The following is a 23,787-nucleotide window of genomic DNA, read 5'->3' as shown; positions in this document are numbered from 1 at the left end:
GAGTACAGCAGTTCTGGCCCCCACCCATGCATTTTCATTTAACCCTTTGCCACCCCTTGGAGATGAACAGCACTGCACAGGAAACGCCCACACTAGGTGTCGGGAACACGCTAGCGGTCGGCTTCTCAGAACAAGAGCGAGAAGGATTTGCCGGCCGGCCACGTACAGCCCCAGAGCAGCCTGGAGTGTAGCCCAGTCGGAGAGGACTCGCTCTCTGCTTCTCCACGGCAGCCAGCCCCCATGCGCTCCCCCCACCCGGCCCCGTCCACCGGCAGACCCCAAACCAGACCGATAACTTAGCATTTTCATTTAAGTCCATCTGACAAATCGTTTTAGACGGAGAAAGCAGCACTGCATCTTTAACTGGCTACTTTGTCAGCGCGTCTCTGGGCGCTGTAAAAAGTCCTTTGTTATCTGTGTCTAGACAGCACGCCAGCAGGATATTTGGTCTGCGTGAGGGAGAGCGATCTGACAAGGTTGAATTCATTTACCGGCTTATTTAAAGCAGAATTTCAAAACACTTGCTCATAAACTGTTTTCGGCCCAGACTGCCCCAGCCTCTCCCTAGCCCACACTGGCTTTTCTTGTTTTATATCATTTTTTCGCCTGTTTGGGCAGTTCGCGCGGGTTGCAGCCGGTGCCCCGGCCAGGAGGAGATGCTGGGTGACCGCGGCGTGCAGCTTTTTTTTTTTTTTTTTCCTTCCTTTCTTTAATTGTCCTCTTTATGTCTAGACGCCCTGCAGATGGACGTTCGCAGGGAAATGGCTTTTCCCTCTGGTTACGGGACACTAAGTGGGAAGGTCGCAGCCGCCTCCTCTAGCCACTTGACCGCCCGCCGCCTTCCCCAAACTTCTCTGGGGCGATTCTCTTCCCTGCCTGAAATGAAGGCACTTTGCCTCCCGGCAGTGTCTTTGTGTTCATAACACATTTCCTTGACTGCTAATTTTATACCGTCACCAACAAAAAGAGAGAAAGTGACATTCCAAGCGTCATCCCCTATGCGGGTGGGCAGGAGCCCCCCGCACCCCTTCCCGCAACTTTCTCCACTTCTTACCACTTTTTGCATTTTTTTCTTTTTTCTTTTTTTTGGGGGGGTGGCACCCAAAGGCAAAATAAAACACCAGAGGTTGGCTTTTGAAGGATGGAAATATCAGGGCACCTTGAGTGGGTCCAACGTAGTTATACCAAACAGATGCATCAATTAACCTCGTTGCCATAGCAACTAGGTGATTGTTGTGGGGTGGAAAGGGGGCAGGCAGTGGGGGCGCAGGCCCTGCCACCCCCACCCCCCAGCCACCCATTGCCATCCCTGCAGGAACCGAACCTGCAAATGGCATCGTCCTGCCCGCCACCGGGAAAGTGGGCCACTTTGGGCTTTCTCCCGACTCTGTGATGTGTGGGGGAGGCTCCTCCACTCCCCGCCTGGAGGCGGTCACAAAGCCAGTGGGTTTAGGAAATCAAGTTGAGTTATAGTCCAGTTACATGTTAGGGCCACTGGGAGGGGGCAGACACCAGAGCTCCCTTCTGAAGTAGGGGCTGCAGGATGGACAGGCAGAGAGACGTCGTGCCCTCCCCCCCCCACCCCGCCAGCAGACCTCCCCGCAACCCCCTGCAAACTATTGTCATTGCTGTTGACCCGGCTGCCAAGCCATAAATTTCCACCCTCCGCCCAGCAGTCATCAATCTGCCTCGGGGTTTTACATGGTAGGGGGCACAAAAGGTGGGGAGAGGGTCGGGGGCGGGCAGCCGACCAGATGTCTCCTGGGATCCCGGAACTGCATCTCATTTCTGCCAGGCCAAGCAAATCCAGGGTATCGGTCTGCTTCTTTGGGGGGGGTGGGGGGTGGGGATTGGGCATTTCATCTGCAGGAGAGAGGGCACGGAGAAAATACGTCTCAACGCGCTGGGCTTCTTGGCCCAATCCTTTTATTTCTTTTATATCCCCTCCCCAAACAGAACCCACAAGCAGGAGCAGTGTCTTAGCTGCTTATTCCCATCATGCCCGCATGGGTCTGTTCCTATTACCGGCTTTGTTTGGGCAGCTAAACAATGAGCTGCAGCGAGAGACCGCGAGCTGTGGGGCTCTTCATCGGTTTCGCCTGAAAACCTGTAGTGCCCTTCCCCCCTGGAAGGCAGCGGTCGGGTGGCTGAGTGTGTCATGTTTTGAGTTATACTGTCACTGAGGTTGTCTTCCATTTCCCCAGTACCAAAATGTCCACCTTTAAGGAGAAAATTCCAAATTGAAGAAAAGGGGGCCTTTCTTTAAGAGAGAGAGAGACCAAAACAGCATCACCAAGTTTGTCATGCATGCAGACACACTGTTGGCCCCGCTCCCTCCCTGAGGTGCCCCCGCGAGAAAGGGCCTTCAGAACGATGGGCTCTTCAGGATCCCATCCGCGGGCTGGCAGACGCGTCTGCGCTGGAATTGGGTCTGTCTTGGAGTAATTAAAGGAAAATGATTATATTAACCCAGTCACCAAGCCAGCATGGCATAGAGAGATGAGTGGTACTAGCATTGATAATCCCCTCCAAAAACTGTCCTTTCTCAGCACATTAGGAATGCGCTCTTGGCTTGAGTTTGGGGGGGGGGGGGGTGTTTTTTGTTTTGCTTTTTTTTTTTTTTTTAAAGATTATTTATTTATTTATTTATTTGACAGAGAAAGACACAGCGAGAGAGGGAACACAAACGGGGAGTGGGAGAGGGAGAAGCAGACTCCCTGCCGAGCAGGAAGCCCGATGCGGGGCTCGATTCCAGGACCCTGGGATCATGACCTGAGCCGAAGGCAGACGCTTAACCAACTGAGCCACCCAGGCGCCCCTTGTTTTGCTTTTTTAAATAATTGATCATGTCTCCCGGTCTTTTTTAAAAGAACAGCAGAAGATCCCGTTAATAAGAGCGGCTTCAGTGTGTGCAGGGAGACGTGAGCCTTGCAAAAAAGCCCTGCGAAAGCGTGTGCGTGGATGCCCCAGGAGCCCGCGGCTTGAGAGATGAGATTTTAAAGTCTACTTTTCAGAGCTCAAATCTGGGAGGCCTGGCGTTGTTCTTCCCTTCTCAGAAGAGTTAGGGAGGCCGGGGTTTCAAGGCGGCCTTGGTGTGCTAGCTCATTTAGGAGGCGAATTGCTGCTCATTTGTCAGGCAAAACAGATGTGGCGGGGAGACAACATCTATTTTCATAATTCGAAACAAATCTGGTGAGCCGCCTTCCTTTTCAGTGGGGCCTGCTCATGCAGAAAGCCCTACTCCCGGCAGCATTTAGCAGAAATATTTATAGCTCGTCAGTTGAACTTTGTTTCCTCCGGGATGAGCTCGTTTCTGCTGGCGGCTGGGACTGGGACCATGGGCTCTCCATGGGTAGTAGGTGCCCTTGCAGGGATTTGTGGGTTTGTTTTTGTTTTAATTTTAAAAAGGAAGGAGTAGGTCCCAGCCGGTCAGAGCTTCACCTCATCAGTGGGTCCTCTCGTCTTCTGAGTGTGGGGGCTGTTGGCTGAGGGGCTCTGTTTCCCATCATTTGTCAGGGGGGCAGTTGGTGGCTGGACTTGGAGGGACCCTCCCCCACAGGCAAGCGGCTGGTACCTCCAACCTCTGGGAAGACCTAGGACCTGGGACCTTCCGTAGTCGGTGGGGAGCTTATGCTTTGGTTTGCAAGGGAATTCGGGGGTCATTCCCCCCTCCCCCATTTTACGGATGAGAACACTGAGGCTCGGAGAACTGCAGCTTCCCCGAAGCCATGCGGTGAATTGATGGCGGAGGTGGTCCCCTGCCTTGGAGGCAGGGTCCAGAAATGACTCGGACTATGCAGATTCTGCTCGAGCTTTCATCCCTGAGCACAGCTGTTGTAACCTCCAGCTAAAGGTCGCTGCATAAACAGGAATATGCAGGTTATATTGGGACAGAGGGCAGGCCCCGGTGTGGGGAAGAGGCCATTACCCATTCATCCATTAGATAGTGGAGCTCCTTTGTGACTGGAGAAGCTGGGGGTGGGCGGAGATGCTTGCCCTCACGGAGCTCAGGCTCTAGTGGGGAGAGGACAGAAGACGTGGTTTCAGATGCTGGTGGTGCCAGAGAGGAGAAGTGGGGGGCCCGTCAGCATGACTGGGGGGTGGTGGATGCAATGCAGGGGGTCGTGTTTCCAAAGGCTCTCGGGGGCTGACACGTACCTAGGACTTGAGGGGTGGGGTGCAACCAGTGGGAAGCTCTGGGGCGGAGGATCTCGGAGAGGGGAGTTGAGGGGGGCGCAGCTCGGCTGGCTGTGGTACCTGGAGGAGGTGCTGCCCAGACTTCAGTCCCCTCGTCTATAAAACAACAGTTGATTTAACTGTGGAAGTTTCTGGGACAGCCACAGATGATACAGTTATGCAAGATGCAACCATTGGGGAACTGGGTACAGGGTGTTTGGAGATCTTCCTATTCAATTTCTTACAACTTATGTAAATCTGCAGTTATCTGAGAATAAAACTCCTTAAAAAAGAGAAAGTGAAAGGTCTGGGAGGACCCTTTCGCTTCTCGTTACTGGGACCACCCTTGTCATCGTCACTCAGGACAGGAAAACCTTGGATCGCTTCTCTCTCATTGCCACCTGCAGATTGTACGAGTGGGGTCTGGGGGCTCAGGGCGGTTTGCACACGACCCTTTATTGCCCTGGCAAGAAGGAGGCCCAGGCCGGGGGGCAGGGGTCCCTCGGGGTCTGGGGCAGGTTGCTGGTTTGGAGGGCATGGGGGATCCGGCAGTGAAGATTGCCCCATGGTCAGAGCGTTGCCATTCGGGGGCTCATCGGGGACCACTGCAGCTCTCCCCGGAGACTGAGGGCACTTGGTCCCTTGGAGGCCCCTGAGTTTGCAGCCTCCTGTGTATTTGGGTGAACGGGCTCCTGGATAGTGACCGCCCTCTGCACCGAAGGCAGCAGCTGGGGGTTTTCTTACAGGTGGACCCTCCCATTTCGGAAACCCTCTCCCCCTCCTTTCTCACTGATCGGAACCCCACAGATGGTTAGTTTTCTTCTCCTTCCTCCGGGGCGGGCGGGCGGGGGGCGCTGCTGTTCCTCCTTGCTCAATCGTACTCTTTTCATAAGCATTCATGAAGCGCCTACTGTGTGCCTGGCTCAGGTGCCGCTTCAGTGATCGGGCTCGCTGCGGCAGCTCCAGCCCGCGGAAAGGTCCAGTCAGTGCCTTTCCCCAAATTCCGTGCTTTCAGATCTAGTTTTTAGACCGGGTTGGTTTACCGTTCTCCAAACCAGTCACGTGTGATTGAAGTCTTTGTCGCTGTCTAGACTGGGGCCGAATTCGGAATCTCTTGGTGCCTGATGGTGCTTGTCGAGCGGGTCCTGTGCACCGGGCACTGTGTTTCGGGATCCCCTGCTGCCCCAGTTAGTCTCAGCACTGTTGACATTTGGGCAGGATCATGCTGTCCTGTAGGGTGTCCTGGGCACCATGGCTATTTGGCAGCATCCCTGGCCCCTCGAGCTGCTAGATGCCAGTAGCATGCCTCTCCCCGTTGGGACAAGCGCAGATGTCTCAGGGCCTGCCCTTGAGGTCGCCGAGCGAGTGTGGGCAGGCCTGGTGTCTCTTCGTCTGTCAGATCCAGGTGGCGGCAGGACTCCCCACTGTGGCTGGTTGGGAGCCTTGGGTGATAGAACGCACAGAAAGTTCTTCGCGGCGCCCGGCAAAGCCACGGCAGCTGAAACTCTCCCCGCCGTTGTGTCTGATGGGCACAAGTCCCTCCGTCCACTCATCCGACCAGGTTCCTGGGGCATAAGGGGGGCGTGAGCCAGGCTCCACACTGCTTGCTAGAACCCCTTGTGAAGACGGGCAGGCCCCTGGCGCTCACCCTCGGAAGGGGGGGTGCTTCCAGCTGACCCTGCGCGGGTTCACCAGCGAGGCCGGCCCACGCCCAGGAGACCAGGAGGCTGGCCTCTGCCCCCCGCTTTGCCAGGGTATCTCTTTCTCCTCTCTGGATCGTCTTTTTGCGTGTGACCCGCGTTTGGGGGTTTCCAAGCTGCTGCCTCCCCCAGAGACTGCTTCAGGGGTCTCTAAACCACTCAAGGTGCCAGGCGTCCACCCTCTTCCTCTCTCTTACACCATACTCAGTTAAATATTAAGCTCCAGTGGTTGCTTTTGCATCCGGGACTTCAGCTAAGAGTTTGCTTGAACAAGCGACTCATCTGCTAAAGGAGGGAAAGCCTGACCGAGATTGGTCGATCCAAAGCAAGGTGCTTGTAAGAAATACGGAATCCTGCAGGTCGGGGACCCACCCCTGAAAGATGCTGATTCAGGCTGGTGGACGTGGGGGCGTGGGGCTCAGTGGGCCGCGTTCGCAGAGCTTCGCCACCACTCTGACGTGTGGCCTTGTTGGGAACATCACACTGGACAGTGGTACCCGAATCATCTTCAAACTCATTTTCTGTGCTGCGTCTGCTCAGATCGGCGCCCACAGCCACCGCCCGGGTGTCTCATGTACGTCTGCCAGGCCCCCAGCAGCTAACACCTCATCACAGCCACAGCCCATCTGTCTGTCTTGCCCTTGAATGTGACACACGTTCCTACCTCAGGGCATTTGCACTGGTCGTTCGTTCAGCCAGGCGTGTCCTTCCCCCGGCGCTCCTCACCTGTCAGGTCTCAGGGAGGTCATTGCGGCACCCCGTCCAAGGGACCGTCCTTCCCTCGCGCTGCGCTCACCACCCTCTCGTGTTCTCTCCTAGCGCTGGGAACGGTTGCTGCTCGTTTGCACGTTTGCTCACCCAGCCTTGGTCCCCCCCAGGCGGCGTGAGCCCCGGGGGGCCAGACGTCTGCTGACGTGGCCCCAGATTTGGGGGGAGCAGCGTTCCTGGCACACCAGATCCAGCTCAGTCCAGGTTTCCCGAGCAGACAGGGGAGCGGTCTTTGAAAGGAGGACACTCAGATGTCTCCAGAGATGCCCACGGGTTGGAAGGTCCCTGCAGCTCCTGCCCCTTCTGGGCCTGAGGGGCCCCTGGCAGCAGTCACTGTCGCTGGCCATACTTGGACACTTTACATCGGGGAGGCGGGGACCCGCTACGACGTTGTTTGGGGGCCATTTGACTGTACTGGGGGTGCAGTGATATTTTACGTTGGGGGAACCGGAGCTGCTCTCCCTCCCCTTGGGAAAGAAGCTGGAGGATCTTGGCCCTTGGCTAGGGGGAAGCCGCTAGCAGCCGGTGCTTAGAGGTTACTTAAATTCTTCTTTCTTCGTTTCTAAATTTTAAATGGCATGTTTAGAATTTAATCTTCAAACCTGGGAGCCAGACCTGCAAGTTGAAAGATGACAGCCGAGAGATGGTTTCATTTGGCTGGCTGCAACAGCCAGATGGCAGATGCTGTGAGCGGGAGACGGGAGGGAGGCCGGGAGAGGGGAGGCGGCTTCTGTTTCGGCTCTTGCCCCCCCCCCCCGCCGAGTCCCCCTCAATGCAGCAAAGCACCCTCCTAGGGCCAGGCCTGGGCTGCACCCTGGGGATCCCTTGGGGCTGCCGGCCTTGCCCTCTGCCAGGGCGATGCTAGGGCCCCCAGGGACAGGGTCCCCCCCCGTACTTTTCCCTTTTTTAAGAAAACTTCTTTGTTTTGTTACAATTGTGGGTTTGCAGCATTTGCAAGAAATAATCTAGAGAGAGCTCGTGTGTGCGGCACACAGCTTTCCCCAGTGGTAATGACTTACGGAGCTGTGGTACAGGATCACAGCCCGCAGATCGACATTTGGTACAACCCGTCGACCTCACTCACGCGTCCCCAGCTGACATGCGCTCATTTGAGCGAGTGTGTGTGTGGATACACATGTGCATGTGTCTGCATGTGTTTAGCTCTGTGCAGTTTTATCACACATGTAGGTAAGTGTGAGCCTGCCACTGTCCAGACACCAAACAGTTCCATCACGAGGACCCCCTCATTCCGCCCTTGGAGGCCACACCCGCCTCCCACCCGTTCCCCCTCTAACCGCTGGTGGCAACCTGTCATCTGTTCGTCTCGATAATTTTGTGATTTTGAAAATGTTACAGAAACGGAACCATACAGTGTGCGACCTTTCTTCGCTCAGGTAGTTCTCTGAAGATCCATCCAGGTTGTTTTGTGGATCAACAGTTCGCTCCTTTTCTTGGCAAGTAACGTCCTGCGAGGTGGATGCACCACAGTGAGTTTAAGCATTCACCTGTTGAAGAGCATCTGGGTTGCTTGCTGTTTGGGGCCCTTACAAACGCGGCTTCTGTGAACACTCACGCACAGGTCTTCGAGCGAATGCAAGTCTTCATGTCTCTGGGATCGAAGCCTGGGAGTGCAGCTGGGTCCTTGAGAGTTGCATTTAGTTTGTGAAAGGCCCTTCACTTTCCATCAACACCCGTGTATCCTCTGGCCTCTGCGGAGAGATGTGAATCCTGCAGGAGGACCTTAGGCATGAATGCCTTCCTGCTGCAGGTAGTCACTGTGGGCCGTGCCCTGTGCCAGGCAGGGTGTTAGCCACCAGGGATACTGCGAGACTGAACCAGCAAGAGCCTTCTCATGGAGCTCCCTTGCTGGTGAGCTGAAATCGGCAGTCAACAGGCAGGCATGTTCATAGAGGAGGTAATCACTCATAGTAGCCAACACGCACACAGCGCTTCTACATGCCACGGGATTTCTGGGTACCTCACGATCCTTGAACAGGCCAGTGTGGTGGGGCTGTCATTCGCCCCATGGTGCAGATAAAGAAACAGAGGCACAGAGAGCCAGAACGAGACAGAGGCCGGAAAATCCAGGCCCCGGTCAGTATACTGCGTTGCCCCTCGTGGCCCACACAGGCCATCACGGGATGCAGAGGGCAGAGGTGTGGTGTATTTGGGATGGGGCAACTGGGAAGCCTCCTCGACATGGTAACAGGGAAGGCCATGAAAAGATCCCAGGACAAAACCACATGTGCAAAGGTCCTGGGGTCGGAACAGGAAAGAGGCCAGTATGGCTGGAGTGTGGTGAACAAGGGAAGGAAGTGGGAGGTTGAGCAGGCCTCGTAGGGTTGTAATCTGAGCATGAGTCAGTGATTCAATCGATATTTTTAAAAATTGCTCTGGCTGCTGGGTGCGGAATAGACTGGGTGAGGGGAGTCCATGTGCCATGGAGGAAGTAGGGATATGGGAAGGACATGTAGGCGAACTCTTTGGTCTTGAGGGATGACCCCTGGGTGTCACCCGGCTCTGCCCTGCAAAGGCAGGACCCCCAGCCAGCCACCTACCTTGGGTGTCTGCAGCCAGACCTTGGGCTGCCACGTAGGTCTGTCTCCCAGTGGACTTTTCTTGTTATTTTTTTTCTTCCTGTCTCACGCTAGCTGTCATCATACAAATTGAATTTACGTGCTCAGTATCAGCCACTCCAGATCATTTAATAAATGAGCACCGACATTTTCGTACCCCGCATGCCTTGCCTGGTCAGGTGAGTCGCCTGCTTTTTAATCTAATGATGGCCGCCATTTATTATGCTCTTGCTGGGTACCAGCTAGCGTTGAGAGCACTCGTATACCTCTGTTAATCTCAGCAAGCCTGGCAAGTTATGCATTATTATCCATCTTTATGATGGGGGAAACTAAGGCGTGTGGGCCAGGTGACCGCTGGAGGTCACCCATACAGGACGTGGCAACGTCTGGCTTTGAATCCAGAGCTGGGCCACTCGCCTCCCACGGTGTTGCCACGTCCCCATCTAGGAGGGCAGAAAAGGCGCCTCAGTGAGCTCCTCGGTCAGGACCTTGGTCTTCCCAGCCGTTGGGATTTTCCTGCTTCTGGAAGATGCTGTTCCGAAAGGAAATGATACTGAAGGCTGGGATCGCCTCGCCTGTGGGGTGGGGCCCGGAAGAGGCGGCTGGTGTCTGGGAGGCTTGTAACTGCCCGCTGGGAATGTGTTTTGACTGTCGCCTGAAAAAGAAAGAGGAAGAGCTCGTACAGAGTCACAGAGAGAGATTTGGCAGATTTAGACCCCAGACAGTCTCCCTCCCTCACATGTGCACACACACACACACACACACACGGAAAACACCCAGAAACACACAAACACCCCGAGACACAAGCACAGAGATGATCATAGATGGGAGACAGATCCATGGACACCCTCAGACACCCAGCCTCCCAGACCCTCAGAGAGAAGCAGGGACTGACATTCGCTTTTCCACCTGCTTGGGGCGGGGTGGGGGGTGGGGTGGCCTTGCAGGGGTGACATCTCCCCACCTGAGCTCCTCCCAGGCTCAGGCCCTGCCCAGCCAGGTGGCCCATGCAGCGGCCCACGGTCAGTGTGTCCAGCCTTGTTTCCTAGAACCTCCCCGCAAGGCTGTGAAACAGCCTGGAATCAAGGCCTCGTCCTGTGCCCGGGGCCTTCCAGCGACCAGCAAGTTAGCACTCAGGTGCTGGCAAGGCGACCTTCCAGCCCAGCCCGGCTTCTGGGGGACTCCGGCCTCTGCCAGCTAGCTGCTCCTTCTCAGAGATGAGCAGACGCCAGAGGGAGCGAAGGGCCCGTCGCAGCTTTAGCCCACGGGGCTGCCAGGAGGCGGTGGTTTGCGGTTGGGGCTCGCTTGGCGTTTCTCCTGCTCTGACAAGAGAGCAGTGGCGAGGACACCAGGCTTCCGTGTCCCGGCCCTGCCACGTAAAGCTGTGTGAGTGAGCTGGGCATGTCGTTCTGCCTCTCCCAGCCTCAGATCCCTTGTCCTTAGCATAGGGGACATGGGACCAGGGCCGTCCCGGAGAGCTTCGGGAAGGGGCAGTGAGGCCCCAGAGACCGGGACACAGGGCAGGCTGTATCTTCACGGGTGGAAGGGCTTTAGATTTTCGGGTCGTCATCCGTCTGTCCCACATAGAAATCCAGCCAGGTGCCCTGGAGCACGGATTCGAATTGTGCTGCCACGGAAAGGACAAATCACGGTAGGATTTCAGGTGCCCACTGCCTGGAACAGCTGAGCTCCAGGGTGGGCCTGGCATGTGGTGGGGGCACAGGACGTACGTGCTGCTTGAGCGAATGAACGGGAAAAGCCCCTGATGTCCTGCATGGAGGTCGAGGCCCGGCTGCTGGCTGTCCTGTCCTGAAGGGGTGCGTAAGGGACGGTGTCTCCCTCAGTCTTTCCCCCCCCTTGGACAGGTGCCCCCCACAGCTGGTGGTTGAATTCCCTCCGCTTAGCTCCTCTAGCTGGTGTCCTAGTCATCCGGAGTTGCTCTAACAAAATAACCACAGTCTGGGGGCTTAAAGAACAGAAATGTATTTTCTTTCCGTCCTGGAGGCCAGAAGTCCAAGTTCAAGGTGCTGGCAGATTCAGTTTCTGGGGAGAGCTGTCTTCCTGGCTGGCAGGCGGCCACTTCCCACGTGTCTTCACATGGCCTCCTCCATGTGTGAGTGCAGAGGGAGAGAAAATGAGCTCTCTGGTGTCTCTTCTTACAAGGACACCAATCCTGTAAACTCGGGACCCCACCCTCACAACTTCTCTAACCTTCCTTCCTTAGAGACCCATCTCCAAATACAGCCACACTGGGAGTTAAGGTGTCAACCTAGGCATGGGGGGTGGGGGGTGGGCACAGACATTCGGTCCCTAGCCCGAGGCCCCCTTCTGATCCAAATGGGATTTGGGAAGCTGCTGAACACTGTGGGCCCTACAGGCTCTGGTGTTGGGAACAGTCCCCATGGCGGCTGTCACCTGCAGGGTTTACCGGGAGCCTGGCCTCCTGGGAGCTATTTTTCCGGGGAATTCAATTCCCAGGTTAGTTCCAGGAGTGGTCGAGGAGTCGTTGACAAGTGGCCACATGCCATTCGCGTCGTGGCCCCTGGTCCAGAGTGGTGCTTTTTGTCCGAGAGGCTTGGAAAGGGAGCCTGGGCTTCCTTCCCCTCTCCTGGGGCTGCCATCCCAGCTCCCATCGGGAAACACCAGGCTCTTGAAAATTGGTAATTGAGAGAAACATCTGCTGGTTTTTAAGGAGCACACGGTGCCTCCCGAGGGGCGAGGGCGAGCCCGTGTGGCGTTGTGAGCCACGCTCGGAAACATACACACAAGCACACACGTGCCTGAATTGTTTTCGTGTGTTAGGAGTTTAAGAGTTAAAATGATCAACATTTGCCATAAAAATGCAAACAGTATAGAAACACAGAAAGTAAAAAAAAAGCATGGCCTCCTCTTCCAGAAGTATTCCTGTTAAACGATTTGATTATTATCCTCATTTTTGCTGTGAAAACGGGTCCATATTATATATGCTGTTCCTGTTTCATTATTTCTCCTTGAGAGTAATTGCTAACAGCCATCCAGCATCATACTTAGACCAGTAGTTTCCAGCCAGTTTTCTGCCCCTGCCGCCACCTCCCAGGGGGCATTAGGTGATGTCTGGAGACGTTTTTAGTTGTCACAACTTAGGGGTGATGGTGTTACTTGCATCCGGTGGGGAGAGGGTGCCGCTAACACCCTCTGATGCCCAGGACGGACCCCACAGCAGACAGTTATCCAGCTCAAGATGTCAGTAATGCCAAGGTTGAGAAACCCGATGGTAGATTTATGTATATTTTGAATGGCCCCATCAGATCCCATAATGGGACGTACCAGGGTTTGTTTCCGGGAATTTAGATGGTCTCCGATTGTTTACTTTTAAAAAAAAAAACAAAAACAACCCTGCAGAGAGATCCTCATACATACATGCTTTCAGGCCTTCTGTGCATGTTTCTGTTGGACACATCCTGGAAGTTAAAATTGCTGGGTTACAGGGTAGCACGTGTCTTTAATTTTGATAGGTATTGCCAGAATGCCCTCCAAGAAGATTATGGCCATCAGCACTACCACCGACAGACAGACTCACTCACCCGTGCGACCCACTCCCCATTTGCTCCCTGTTCTCCTCAATTAACAAAACGCGTTTGATTTATTTTAAATAACTTTCCATGGCCCTTCCATCATGTCCAATGGCAGAAACCGTTCTCACCGTGAACTCACTCCATTCTGCCAATAACTCTCGAACGGTGATTGATATTTTGCTGACAGTGGGTGTTTAAAGATGTTCGATGTCAGTGACAATAGGAAAAAAATCTCATTAGTTCTCTCCATTTGGATAATAGCAAAGAAAGATAAAAGGCATGGCTTTGTCTTTTCTGAGTGAAGGAGCCGTGGGTCAGGAGGTTCAGCTGTCCCTGGGGTTCTCACGCATGCTGTCAGCCCTGTGCTCCCCCATTGGGCCGCTGCAGCCTTTCTGAGGCCACCCCAGAAAGTGACCTCGGGATGTGTGGGGTGAAGCCCCAGAAACAGATGGGGCTGTGCACACTCCTGCCCCCTGGGAGTAAGAGGCACTTTATCCCCTAACCTGAATGATCCTTCACAAACTAGGACAAGATCCCTTACCGGGTCATAGGAGACCTCTCCACAGCAGGCTATGTGGACTGGACTGGCGGCCACTCCAGGGGCGAGGGGGTCCTTTTGGCATGTGTATTGCTAGGACAAGAGAGGTGGTCCAGGCTCACACCTTTCCCTTGTCCTGGAGGCCACTTCCAGCCTTCCCTCACCTGGCTGACTCTCCCTCCTTCCCTGGTCACGTGCACACCTGCACACCCTTCCCAGCTAGGCATGTCCCCCCCTGGCCACCCGCCCAGCTCCAGAGCACGCAGCTGTCACCCACTGACTCTCACTAGTCTGGCTGCCCTCTGGACAAGTGTGTCTCAGGATGGGCGTGCAGGACTCGGCTCTCGCCCCCTCTGTGGGTCCTCCCCAGGGCAACCGTGCCTGGCCGTCTCATTCTGCAGGTGTCCTGCTGGTCCCCGGTCAGTGCAGACACACATAGTCACCCATAGACATACGTGTGCGTCCTAAGATTCGCTTTTATTTTTAAATATATATGTTCGTTCTCTTTTAAACAAAAAAGGACTCATCCTGTCTGGTGGCTTCTCTTTCTGTCATCCAGACGTCTTTGGTGCCAGTGCACAACAGATCTGGGGCAGTGGCTTCCCGGGTTGTGTTGGCCGCCCCCGGGGGGACGTTTAAGTGGTTCCCGGTGATTTTTGCCCTTGTGTGCAAACCTTCAGGGGCCATCTTGACACTCATCTTTGCCCACGAGAACAAATGTGATCCTTTATTCCGCGTATTTCTTGTGTGCGCTATCACAGGAAGATTCTAGGTGTTGGGGACACAGAATAAACAGAGTCTCCTCGGGTGACACTGACCTTCTACTAGGGAGAGTCAGGAAGCAAATGGTTAGGTCACAAATAACACTGCAGAGTAGTGCTGTGATGAAAAGCAGAGCAGGCACGGGGCATAGTGTCCTAGGGCTTGGGGCTTGGGGCAGAGCACCGTCCCAGACAGGGTGCCCAGGGATGGTCCCCAAGGAAGGGACATTGCAACAGAGGCTGGAAGGTAAGGAAGGGAGCAAGCATGTGCATGGGGGAAAGTGATCTTTCCCAGGCAGCAGTAAGGGCACGTGCAAAGGCCCTGAGGTGGGGCTGTGCTTGGTTCTTCTACTCAACATGTGGTTAGAGCACTGTGAGTGCGAGGGAGAGAGTGCATGTGGCGGTGAATGCCCAGAAGTTGATATGCCAGGTCAAGTGTTCACGTGGGGGGGGACCCACGTTGGTGAGCCTTCGCCAGCTGTTGTGGATTCAGACAACCCCCACCCGGGTGTGTGTGAGGAGAGGGGGCAGGCGTTGACCGGGGCCTGCAGGTCTTGGATCGAGGGGTTCTGTCCTGGACATGTTAGCTCCAAATTAGCTGATGTAGTTCTCACTGCAGCCATGGGAAGCAGGAACGAGGCAATCCCTCTGTTTTTCTCCCAGATGACGACATTGAGTGACTTGCCTAGAGTCACGGTAAATGGCAAGACTGGGATTCGAACCCAGCAGCCTTTGGACCAAACATGTCCTTAACCTGTATCCTGGGATTTTATCATGATTGGGAGTGCAGGGAGCCTCAGCCCCCACGCCCTCACTCGCCAGCGTGTGACTTTTTCCTTGAGACCCCCAGACCGCACCAGACAGTATTGCAAGGCTGTGCGCTCAGCTGATGGGTGCCAGACGCCCAACTGCTTGGCACCGAGGAAGCACTTAGTAAGCGGTTCGGTCTGTTCTTAAAAACGAGAATACTGGCCTAGATTTGCTGCCCACCTCTCAAGCCTCAAAAGAAAGACAGATTCATTTTTTTCCCCCTATAAATGGTCTTACCCTAAGAAATAAATGTGCCGTTGGGGGTGTTTGAAATGGCACCAGGAGTGATCAGAAAGTTATTCCTTTGACGTCTGGTTCAATTTTATTTGACACTCCACATGGGGAGGGAGCTGGGTTCTTATTCAAATGCAGGGGGGGGGCGGTTGGGGGAGGGGGGCAGTAATGATGTGGCTGGAACCCCAGGCAGGCTGGGGCTCTGCTGAATGACAATGAAGCCCGCCCCAGTGGGTCTCATCCAGGCAGGTCTAACAAGATTAGATTTTCATAAATTTCAGACAGTGCCAATTCCTAATTCCTTGGTGTGCGGCCGGGAGGCCAGACAGGGCCGCCTGCACGGGCTGCTTGTTAACCAGGAAGCAAACTGGCTGCCTCTCCGCTGGGAGCAGACACAAGGGGGGCGGGGGGGGGGGGGGGTCGTCTGGTCTGGAAACCTCCTGTGGGCTGGCAGGAGCCAGGTGGACTCTGGCCCAGCTCTCCAGCTGAGGGAAGAGAAATGAGCTCCGGCACCCAACTGCTACTCCGATGACTAACCGAAAACTTCGTGACAGTCACCCTCGCTTAATAGTACCTGTGGAAGGGAGACGTGTCGTGCTCACCTAGTGTTGTGTCTATACATACACCTGCGTAGAGTGAATAGCACGTATTCGCCCAGTTCTGCACTGTCCCACTCCCCGTTTACAGCTGGGGAGTGGCCGAACGGGGGTTTGAGTCTAGCCTCCTGAGCTTTGTCCCGGTCAAGGCTCTGTCACCAAGAACAGGGGGCCATAAACTTGGATGCAAAAGAATTGCATCTTTACCTTAACCAACCGGATCAGGAGCATGGACTCCAAACCACGGAGGCCTCAGCAGCGCCTGCCACGTGGTCACTGGTGGAAACCACGGATTTCATATCACATTGAAATCTGCCAGGTCATACTTAATGCCATACTATCCCCGCATCACAAAAATAATTCTGGATACTCTTGCCGTATCGCCAATCTGGTTGAGAGTTGATAGCTGTTTTTTATATAATTGGCTTCCTTTTTAAGCCACAATTTTATTTAAGTTTAATTGAATTTTAATTTAAAGACTGTATTTTGAGAGAGCGTCCTGGCTTCCCCAGTGGCCGGGGCTCCACCACAGGGAAGAGGAGAATCGGGCTAGGCCTGGATTCGGGACTGCTCTCCGACTCGGCTGCTCGCCTGTGGCGGGCCCGATGCTGCACCCCCGGGGGGCTGTCGGGGAAACTGAGAAAGTCCTGTCCTGGCCGGTGCTTGGCGCTCAGTTAGTGGCAGAAGAGATGGGAGCTGTTAGATCTCTACGCAGCGCCCTGAGAGGTGCCCAGAGCTTCCCCGAGGGCCTGGTGTGACTTTCGGGGCCATCCTGTGATATTCCTCCACTTTGGGGGGGGGCGGTGGGTACCACCAGCCACAACTATTAGCCGCGTGGACAGTATGGCGGGTGATGCTCCAGGAGGTCCTGACCCCGCCTGGCGAGCAGATCCGTTCCACACGAGCCCTTTGCTGGAACCCGAGCCATGCTGCTCGGGACGGCGGGATGTGGGGCAGCTGGCTGAACCTGGCCCTGAAGGCATGGGCTGGGAGCGTGGTCCTGGGCCTGTGGGGTGCGTGGCCTCTGGCCAGCCTCCTCTTCCTCCTCCTCCTCCTCATCCGTAGAGCTGGTGTGGGCTGTGGGCATGTTAGTATGTGCTTCACAGAAGGACCGTGAGGATTCACCAAGGCGATGCCCAAGAGCACATGGGCCGTGCCTGGCATTTAGGGGGTGCTGGGCGCACGCTGCCTCTCTCCGGCGTCAGGCGGCCTGGGAAAGGACCCGAGATGGGCGTGCAAACATCTCAAAGTGACTGTGTCTGTCCCTGGAGGAGAAGACAGAAGGGAGGGTCAGGCCACTCCGAGGAGGCAGACGAGCCTGTTAATTTGAAATTATTCACCAGGAAAGAAGACGCTAAATTAAATTAGAGTGACCTTACTTTGCATGTGGAAGACAGGCTTGGCCACCCCCGAGAGCCTGCCGCATCTTTCCCCCACCCCAAGGGGGAAATTAGGAAGAGAAATGGCAGAGCTCCCCCGCCTTCCCCACGGCCAGCAGGCCTGCCACCCGGAACCAGATGAGAGAGATGTGTTTCTTTCCCAAGGGCTCCTGTTGGGGCCAGGCCCTGGGAGCGGGAGAACAGGTCCTCCGAGTCCCTCGTGGCCTCGCGTCTGGCTGTCACCCGGGGGGACCATGTTGGACTGACCTTGCTCCAAACCCCCGGCCCTGGGGCATAGACCAGGCGGGCGCACCGGCCGGGCAGTCGGCCCGGCGAACCTCTCAGCGTTTCTGGGGCGTCGACCTGATGGAGGGGTGTCAAGAGTGGTGCCCGCTGTGTCCCGCCTCGTCTGAGCTCTTACGTTTATTTCATCGCCCCGACGCCAGGTCCTAACTGGGGCTCTCGGAGGTCTGTGTGCCCGGGGTCACCCAGCTCGGAGCAGATGCGGGGAGGCGGACTGGCCATCCTTGTAGGTGCTCGGGATGCGCGGAGGGGAAACTAAGGGACGCTTTGGGAGAGCTGCAAGAACGTAGTAGAACAAGACCCTCAGGGGGGCTCGGGCTTGAAGACCTAGCTCGGCTCTTTGCAGGTGCGTGGCCTGGCGTGCCTCCGCCCTGCACCTCGGTATGCTTATCTGCAAAGTGGCGGTGGTGGTGGCTGCCATCCCATAGACGTGGGGGAGGCGGGCTCTGCATGGCTCTTGTCACCGTTGGGATCATAGTACCAGCTCCAGGGACTGTGGTGAGTTTGGGCCGTTGACCAGCCCGCCCACCCCCCCTTGCCCCGTCTCCCTGTGTCTGTGAGCTGGCTGGCTTTGGCTGTGACTCATGTGGTGAAAGCCAGGGAGGGGAGCGGGCAGTGGTAGGACCCGCCCCGGGCCTACGTGCAGGTGGAGGGGAGGTCTGCCAAACGGAAGGAGCCAGGCGGCATCAGTGTGGCCCCCTGTCTGCCCCTAGCAGCTGAGTCACTCGGGCTCCTCTCGTGGCTGGAAATCCCCAAACTCTTTTAAAACTCTTGAACGTGTTGCCAGCAAAGGCCAGGGAGCTTCACCGATGGTTTCTGGGTTCTGGAGAGATCCAGGAGGTGTGACCACACGGGGCCGGCCTGCCTCCGCCGCCGGCCTGTTCGGTGGCTGGGGTTTCAAGTAGTGCCTGTCTAGGATGAGGGAGCTCACGCTTGGTTCACGAAGCCTGCCAGGGATGCAGGAGCCCAAGCTGCCCAGCGGGGCCAAGCGGACAGCCAGCCTGTAGAAAGAAGGCAGCTGCCTGCCCTAAGCTCTGTGCCTGGGGGGTGGGGGGGAAGAGGGGGGAAAGCATGCACATGTGACCAGCGGTTTGCCACCTCTCCAGCAGGTGCTTTCCTGGCACGTTTCCTGGAGAGTGGGTTCTGTCCCCCAAAGGCGGTATCTCCTGGAAGGAGCCCCCAGAACGAAAGTGCATGGAGGTGCTGTCGGCAGGACCAGATCCCCCTCACCCCACGGCCAAGGCCAACACACCCAGCCCAGAGGTGTGCCCTGCCTTATGGGTTGGTGTGAACCAGCTGCTGGCTGGGGGCCTCTTCTGGACCCCTCAGCGCCCCCACCCACCCGTGCCATTGGGCCTGGGCCCGGCCTGGAAGATCCAGCGCGGCCCTGCTTAGCCCTCTCTTTGTCGGCTTATGGGGCTGGGCTTCCTTTGCTTTGCTGTCCTGGGGTGATGGGAGTCCCCCATTAATCATGGTCACGGAGGGAGTGCTCCCTGAATGCCGAGCACATTGTCCACACACAGCCACCTGGTGCCCGGAGCCTCCTTTTACATGGGGAAGCTGGGATGGACTGGGAGGTGAGGTCCAGGCTCACACCTGGAGGGGTCCCCTGATGGAGCTGTAGCAGAGTTTAGGGACCCTTGGCGGTCCCCCTCCTCTTCTGGGCCTAGACCCAGGCCTTTGGCTTCCAGAATGTAGCCCAGAAACCAGTCATGGCTTCTCTTTTCCTGAGAGTTTTTTCTCCCCTCAGCCACGTGGATTTCCTGGGGTTGTGGCCCGGGCTCTGGATGGGCACATTTGTGTTTCTAGCAGCGCTATGTTCATTTCTGGGGGCGATTCTCTCCCAGAAATGTGTTCTCCTGCCCTTTGGGCCCAGCCTGGTGGGGCCAGGAGAGCTGTGGAGGGCTTGTCCACCCCCACTAACCTGCCGGGGCCTCACCCGCTGCCCCCCTGCCGCTCGGCTGCCTCAGCTGCTGTCTTTCTGCTCCCTTCTGGGTCCCGGAAAACACCAGGAGGAGGGCCAGGGCCTGGGACGAGGACAAAGGCAAGCCAGCCGCACACCTCCCTTCCCACCTCCCTTCCTCCAGGCCGGTGTGGGCAGGGCCCCTGGAGACAGGAGGGGGAGGGGGCAGGAGGGAACCCAGCACCGTGGTCCCCGTTGGGGTGAAGAGTGCACGGGGCGTCGGCCCCTCTGAGGAGGGAGGGCGTGGGGGTTGCACAAAGCAAGCCTGTGTGTCCCCTGAATGGGCAGCTTTATCCTGGGCCCTAACAGACAGGGCCCTGCCCTAGGGAATCAGACCAGGCTGCTGAGGCCCTGGACCAGCCTGTCTGGGGAGGCAGGAGGTGTGGCCACAGTTCCTGGGTCCAAGGCCCTGCTGCCCGCCCTTCTGGCAGGAAAGTGACGGTGTCCCTCCAGTGGTTCCATCCAGGCTTGCCTGATCTGCCGCTGGGCAGGGCCCCAGCCTTCTCAGCACTCAGGATCAGTCTCCCCGAAGTCCCTGGCCAGTTCGCCCTCCCTCCTGGGCTCTCCAGGGCAAGATGGGACGCGGTCCCACTTGGGAACCAGAGCCAAGGCCCAGGCTCCAGGTTGAGTTCCTGGGTGCACAGGAGGTCGTCCAGCAGATGGCTGGGTGGGAGGAGCCAGCAGCATAAGGCCCTTGGGCTGAGAGTCTGTCACTTGACCTCTGGACCTTGCTCTCCTCGCCCGTGAGATAGGATGATAAAAGTGTCCCGAATGTACACTCCGGCCTGGACAGGGATTCTCAACCCTGGCGCCGTTGACCCACCATTCTTCGCCGTGGGGCATCCCGTGCCCTGTAGGAGGCCCCCACCGACCAGATGCCTGGAGTGCCCCCCGGTTGTGACAGCCGCCAGTGTGCCCAGAAATTGCCACATGGCCCCTGGTGGGCAGACTCACCCGACTTAATAACAGCAATAGGTACTAGAGGTGTAATAGGTAAACATCGGTGCAGTTGGGCAAACACAGAACGTGGCATGAGAAGGTGGTGCCCTGGGGAGCCTGCGTGGGAGGAAGGGGGTGGCCAGGGCTTTGGAGAGGAAGCTGGTGGGGGGGGTTCTGTGTGGAGAAGCTTCCACTGTTTTGCGAACAGTCCCGTTCCCACCAAGGACGCATTGCTTTTCCTGCCGGAAGCCGCGGGGAAACTGAGGCAGGAGGGGCTGGCCCTCGCAGGGTTGGAGTTTGGGTGGACCCAGCGTGAGCGGCCAGAGCCCTTGACACAGACGCAGCTTGTGCTGCCTGTTGCTTTCCACTTTCCCCCCTGCCACCCGCCCCCCCGCCCCCCAGCTGCAGTTTGTCTGTCTTGGAGGAGGAAGAGCTGAGTCAGTGGCCCTGAGCTCGAACCTATGCCCTGGGGAGCCCTCGGCTAATTGCTTGTTAGCGACGGGCGTCAGGGTGTTGGGCCCCCGGTGGGCAGCCGTGGGCTGGAGGAGGCCGGCGGGGCTCGGCCCTGGCGCGGCCGGCTGCCGTGTCACCACCCAGGTCCCCGGCAGGACCCGGCGCTGGCATCCCGCCCGTTGCTGGGGGCTCGGCTGGCACTGGCCGCGGCCAGCTGCCCAGCCGCCTCGACACAGACCCGCACGAGTCAGCAGAAGCCGCCCCGGCTCTGGCAGGATCAAAATAACCTCCTTCTTTTTCCAGCACTTGAGGGCTTTTCCGCCTTCGAGGGGAAAAACAAAACACCACCAAAAAAAAGAAAAAGAAAAAGAAAGGCGTATGGCGGCATCTGCAGGCACCGGGGATGTGGTTTTTCTGAGGCTTCTCTCCCGAGAGCTGGGTGGGGGGATCTGCACCCAGTCCTGTCCTGTCGGGGGTGGGTTGTGTTTGTGATAAATGTGTGTGCCTGTGGGTATGTGCGCTGTGTATGTTTGTGGGTTATCTGTGTTTTGGGGAAGGTGTGCGTCTTTGTGTGTTGGGGTGTGTGTGCGTGTTGGGTGTGCATGCTGGGGTGTGTGTGCACGTGCTGGGTGTGCGTGGGGGGTGAGCGAACGCTCTGAAGGCCACGTCGGCCCCCCGAGACTCACGTGTCCCCTGGTCTTGCAGCAGAGCTGGAGTTCGTTGAGATCGCCATCATCGTGGTGGTGGTGATGGTCATGGTGGTGGTGATCACGTGCCTCCTGAGTCACTACAAGCTGTCGGCGCGCTCCTTCATCGGCCGGCACAGCCAGGGCAGGAGGAGAGAAGATGCCCTCTCTTCGGTAAGTGCCCTGCCCCTTAGGGAAGCCCCCTGGTGTCCCGGGTCGGGTGCGCACTGGACCGGGAAGGAGGCAGTCGCGGCCACAGCGGAGGCTGCTGGGCAGGCGATGGACGAGGGTGTTGGAAGCACAGGCCAAGGCGTGATGAGACCTCAGCCCACAGCCCTGCAGCCCTGGCCCTTGCCTCTCTTCCACAGCCTGCAGGCGTCTGGGTCGGGGGAGGGGACTCTTGGTGTCTTGGACACGACAGGTCACCCTGAAAAGGCCCTTCTCAGCTCCGCTGGGCCTGGCCACGTGCCCTCGGACCAGTCCCGATCCATGAAATGGGGTTTCACTTGCCATTCATTGTGAGAGGGGCTAATGGTCATGCCGCTCCCCGGAGGATGCACTTAGCACGGAGTCAGCGGCCGGGCATTGCGGGCCACGTGCGAGCACTTCCCTTCACTCAGTCACCCATCCATCCATCCCTCCATCCAGCACCCACGCGTCCATGCATGCATTCACTAGACAGACACTGGGAGGAATGGCCGTGAGCAAGCCCCATGTGGTTGCTGCCTGGGGGCCAGATCCAGACAGACAGGAGCACCTAAATCAGACGATCTCGAGGGCTCTGAAGGAAACCAAAGCGACTGTCCCCAAGGATGCCAGGGTGCCGTGTTTGGCCAGGACGGTCAGAATGAGCCTCTTAGGCCGAACTCTGAAGGAGGAAGTGATGATGGATGGGTCCAGGCAGGTGAGGACAAACGCTGCGCTGGAAAGGGGTCCTAGCTGCTAACATAACACTGCATTTTGACATGTTACTAGAATTGTGCGCTTCATTGGGCATTCTGGAAAACCAGAATTATCCCCTCCAGACTCCATAAAGTAGGGGCCCGGCAGGGTGGGAACTTGACTTTTTGCAGCTCTGAGCGCCAGGGTCCCTCACTCCCTGCGTCGTCGGGGCTGCACTGTGCCCCGCCCCCCCACTCTTTAGCAGGTGGACCCGACGCGGGTGCGGAGTTCGTGCCCAAGGGGTTCCTGCCCCCACATGGGCGATGTGTGATTTAACGAGCTGGTGGCAGTGGGTCGGAAGGGCAGGCTGGGATGTGCAGGGAGAAGGTGGCACGTGGGCGGCCCCAGGGCCGTGGGCCCGAGCCCATCTCGGAGCCTGCGAGGGCAGCGACGGAGCAGGGAGGCGGCACCGGGCGTGGCCTCCCGGGTCTGGGGGATGCCCGCGCTGGGCGGCGGGGCCCCGAGTCGGGGGCGGAGCCAGGGCGTCTGCAGTGGCATCAGGCTGCGGCCGCAGTGCATTGGTCAGCAGCGTGTCAGGGCCGGGAGCTTCTGCTTGGTCCCCCCGACAGGAACACGGCGTGCCCCGAGCCTGGGGCTCAGCGTGGGTCCGGAGGGCCCTCGGCGCCGCCGCCCTGAAGGCGTCTGCCGCTCCCGAGGCCAGGGCTCACGTGCGTGTGTTTGCGGTGACTGTCACCCACGTGCCCGCGCCGTCTGCTGTTCCCTCGCCCCAGGGCCCCCTGGCTCACAGCAGCCCGGAAACCCCACCCCACGGGGGAGAGACTGCTGCCCAGACAGGTGGGCGCGTTTGCCCCAAGCCTGGCAGCTTGTGGGGGCCCTTTGCAGAGCCCAGGCCCGTCCGCGCTGCTTCCGGTGCTGCGGCAGGGGGCGGCCCACGCCCGGGGGGTGCCGCCTGGCCCCTCTGAGCCTCAGTCCGTCAGACGGGTGGAGGTAGCCTTTCTGCGGCCTCCCCCTGTGTGTGGTCATGGGCAGGATGATGCTGGCCCAGAGGGCTGGGGAGATGGCCTAAGTTCCAGCGTGAGGGATCCTGGCTATCGGCGGGGCCGGGGAGACAGCTCTGCGGGCAGCGGCTGGGACTTGGTGCCCAGACGGGGGGTCTGATTCCGGCCCTGGTTCCTGGACACCTGAAGCCAACGGAAAGTCCCCACCCCCATCTACCCAGCCACCTGCAGGGGCCCCTGGGGATGCCCGGCTGGGTAAACACAGAGCCTCATTAGGCCTGGAGTAAGTGTGGCAGCTCCCTTGGGGGCCCCCCGCCAGACAGGGTGCGTCGGAGGCGTCTCAGGACCCCGTGACCTCTCACGGAGACCCAGACCCGGCCACGGTCAGCCTGGGGCTGGGCCTGCCCCTCGCATGACTGTCCTGCTCCAGTTCCTTTTCAGGGTGACCCC

General features: G+C 57.6%; 1 protein-coding gene across 3 annotated transcripts in view; it reads left to right on the top strand.

Annotated features, from left to right (window-relative positions):
* Window positions 1-23,787, top strand: part of PMEPA1 (prostate transmembrane protein, androgen induced 1) — a 53,959-nt gene that overhangs the window by 22,611 nt on the left and 7,561 nt on the right. For 2 of the 3 annotated variants that reach the window (XM_035025452.1, XM_035025449.1), the window contains exon 2: window positions 21,456-21,610. In XM_035025452.1, coding sequence (XP_034881343.1) covers window positions 21,500-21,610 — 111 coding nt within the window. In that variant the 5' untranslated portion in view covers window positions 21,456-21,499. The remainder of the gene's footprint in view (window positions 1-21,455; window positions 21,611-23,787) is intronic. The other variant, XM_035025450.1, reaches the window with a different exon arrangement.

This window comes from Mirounga leonina, unplaced genomic scaffold (genome assembly GCF_011800145.1).
Source record: "Mirounga leonina isolate KUSES-001 unplaced genomic scaffold, KU_Mleo_1.0 Mir_195, whole genome shotgun sequence".
Taxonomy (NCBI): domain Eukaryota; kingdom Metazoa; phylum Chordata; class Mammalia; order Carnivora; family Phocidae; genus Mirounga; species Mirounga leonina.
This window is presented reverse-complemented; position numbering and strand designations above follow the sequence as displayed.